A 2,946-nucleotide genomic window follows, 5' to 3' on the forward strand; every position below is an offset into this window, starting at 1 on the left:
TGTGTGTGTGTGTGTGTGGTACGCGGGCCTCTCACTGTTGTGGTCTTTCCCCTTGCGGAGCACAGGCTCCGTACGCGCGGGCTCAGCGGCCATGGCTCACAGGCCCAGCCACTCCGTGGCATGTGGGATCTTCCCGGACCGGGACACGAACCTGTGTCCCGTGCATCGGCAGGCGGACTCTCAACCACTGCATGCACCACCAAGCCCTGTGTACCAGCATTATTTTTATAATGCTGGTACAATGGGCATGTTGGGTTTGCCCATCTCTGCCGGTTGGGCTATGTTTTAAAATTCATTTCTATATGTCTTCTAGATGACACTGAAAGGTCATCCAAGTCATTTCTTTGCCAGTCTTCTTCTGTATCACCATTTCCACTATTCTTTCCTTTCCTTTCCAAGGCATCCCCTGTCCCTGGGTCCTCCCGAGGCCCTAGTAATGGCTTCCTGGCTATAGCATGAGGATGCAGAGCCTTTCTGCTCTCTCCTTTACATCTTGGAGACCGTAGAGATGAAGGACTTTGCAGGAGGGACTGGAAGGAGGGCTCTGAAATTCTGCATGCTCAGAATAAATGGGTCTAAGGAGATTTTAAAAAATTATCTAAATATTATTGTCCCTTTGGCCCAGAAGATATTTTCATTTAAATCAGAAATCTTCCCTCGGGAACCCCAAATAGGTTAAAGTACAACACAGTAAGTAAGAGGTTGGAAATGATCGATAAATGCAGAGAAAGGGAACCAAGCCCATTTCATCATTTGACTGTAGAAGGTGTTGATGTTGATTTCTCGTTACGTCTACGTAACCACTGGAAACCACAGAAGTGCTTGCTGTATTACAGCCTCATTTAGGTACAGTCATATTTTCTCTTGTGTTTGTTCCAGGGAAGATGGTGGATTTTCCAGGGTACAGTCTGTCTGGTGTAGCTGCCTCCTTTTTCTTTGTACTGCTCAGCATGAAGCAGTCAGGTAGGATGCACTTCTTCCCTTTACTGCATATTCGAGTGTCTCAGAGGTCCAGTCTGGGTGCAGAGTTCTAAATTCAAAAGGGCTAGTACAATATTAAGAGTGGGGATTCAGGGGTCAAAGCACCTGTGTTATAAAAAGGGCTCCTCCACCTCCAGCTGTGTTACCTTTGGAAAGTTACTTGAATACCTTCTGCCTTAGTTTTCTCATCTTTATGATAAGAATAACAACCTACCTGCATCTCATAGCTTAGCACAGCCTTTAAGATTAAATCAGGCTGTACATAAAAAACACTTGAATCAGTACCTGGAACATGGTAAGTCATCCATTCTCCTGCTTCTATTTAGGACAACACTTCTGGGGTGAGAAAAAAGTGGCTGCTTCTTACCATAAATTAAACAGCATAAAAGTACTTGGAAATGAGAAACTAGAAGGAGACTTCTAAGAAATGGGCTTGGAAATCTCAGTAGCTGAATTTTGTCGGTCAAAATATTGTACCTTGAAAAGGTATTGTGAAAATTCAATGTCAGTGGGCAATATCAGAGCCCCAAGGAAAATGCAGGATTGCAAGGTGGGAAAAAACATTGGATAGGACATCAGAAGACACAGGCTCCAGACTGAGGCTGTCAGAAACTATATGATGTGGTGAGGCTTCCCTCCCTGCTCTGGGATGCACCTTCCTAACCTGTAAAAGAAGGTCACCCAAATGGTATGACTTCAGTTCTAGCTTTATATTCAGTATTCCATCAACACAATGCAAGCAGATGTCTATCTATGTTCCATAGTGACCTTTTGAGCACCATCTACTTGACGTTGAGCATCAACTAAACGAGACGAAGTTCCTTCTTAGGAGGGTTGGATCTGCACAAAGTGCAAATGGCCCTGGAGCATTTTAGGATGAGAAAAAACATAATATACATGACATATGAAATTATTAAGCATAGGAACATACAGAATTATTAAACAGCTCTTCAATTTGCAGATAAAGAAGATGTCAAACATGACTTAAAATTTTATTGGAAGGCTTGAACTCTTTATACTAATCACTGCCTTTTTTTTCTTTCTTTCTTTCTTTTTTACACAGAGTATAGTTGCTTTACAATGTTGTGTTAGTTTCTGCTGTACAACCAAGTGAATCCGCTATATGTATATATATATCCCCTCCCTCTTGGACCTCCCTCCCCCACTCCGCCCCCCATCCCACCCATCTAGGTCATCACAGAGCATGGAGATGAGCTCACTGTGCTATACAGCAGGCTCCCACTAGCTATCTATTTTATACATGGTAGTGTATATATGTCAATCCTAATCTCCAGTTCGTCCCACCCTATCCTTCCCCGCTGTGTCCACATATCCATTCTCTACATCTGCGTCTCTATTCCTTCCCTGCAAATAGGTTCATCTGTACCATTTTTCTAGATTCCACATATATGTATTAATATATGATATTTGTTTTTCTCTTTCTGACTTACTTCACTAATCACTACCCTTAATCCACCACAAAATGTCCTTGCGAAAACAGCATTTTACATAGCCCCAATAACTGGAGTCTTGCCTGGTCCAGACAAAAACAAAATGAAACAAAACAAAGCAAAACAAACCCAGTTCGTTACATAGGACAAGACAAAAACAATTCTGAAAAGCTGAAAAATCTATTGAATAAATCTATTATCTAAATTTTAGGAAAAGTGATTACAATGTCAGTCACCAAAGTGAAATTACTAACTAGAAAATAAATCACTGTAAAATACAAAGTAAATCACTAACTAATAAAGTTCCCAATTAAAAAATCAATTTACACATTAACTTATTAGAGAATAAAAGCAACCCAGAGACGGTGGTTTTAAAATCTTAAAGATGAAGAAATTGAGATTGCAAATCTCAAAATCTCATCGAGAATAATGGATTTGCCCCTGAATCACACAGCTGGTAAGTAATAGATTTAGCACTCACACTAAATTTTTTTTTTTTTTTTTTTTTTTTTTT

The 2,946-nt window shown here is 40.7% G+C and overlaps 1 protein-coding gene across 1 annotated transcript in view; it reads left to right on the forward strand.

Annotated features, from left to right (window-relative positions):
* The first annotated feature begins 884 nt into the window (after positions 1-884).
* The window catches only part of BTNL2 (butyrophilin like 2), a 13,566-nt gene continuing 11,504 nt past the window's right edge, over positions 885-2,946 (forward strand). Inside the window, exon 1 of the mRNA XM_007459592.1 lies at positions 885-963. Within this exon, the coding sequence (XP_007459654.1) occupies positions 885-963 (79 nt within the window). The remainder of the gene's footprint in view (positions 964-2,946) is intronic.

The sequence above is a fragment of the Lipotes vexillifer genome, unplaced genomic scaffold, assembly GCF_000442215.2.
Source record: "Lipotes vexillifer unplaced genomic scaffold, Lipotes_vexillifer_v1.1 scaffold862, whole genome shotgun sequence".
Taxonomy (NCBI): domain Eukaryota; kingdom Metazoa; phylum Chordata; class Mammalia; order Artiodactyla; family Lipotidae; genus Lipotes; species Lipotes vexillifer.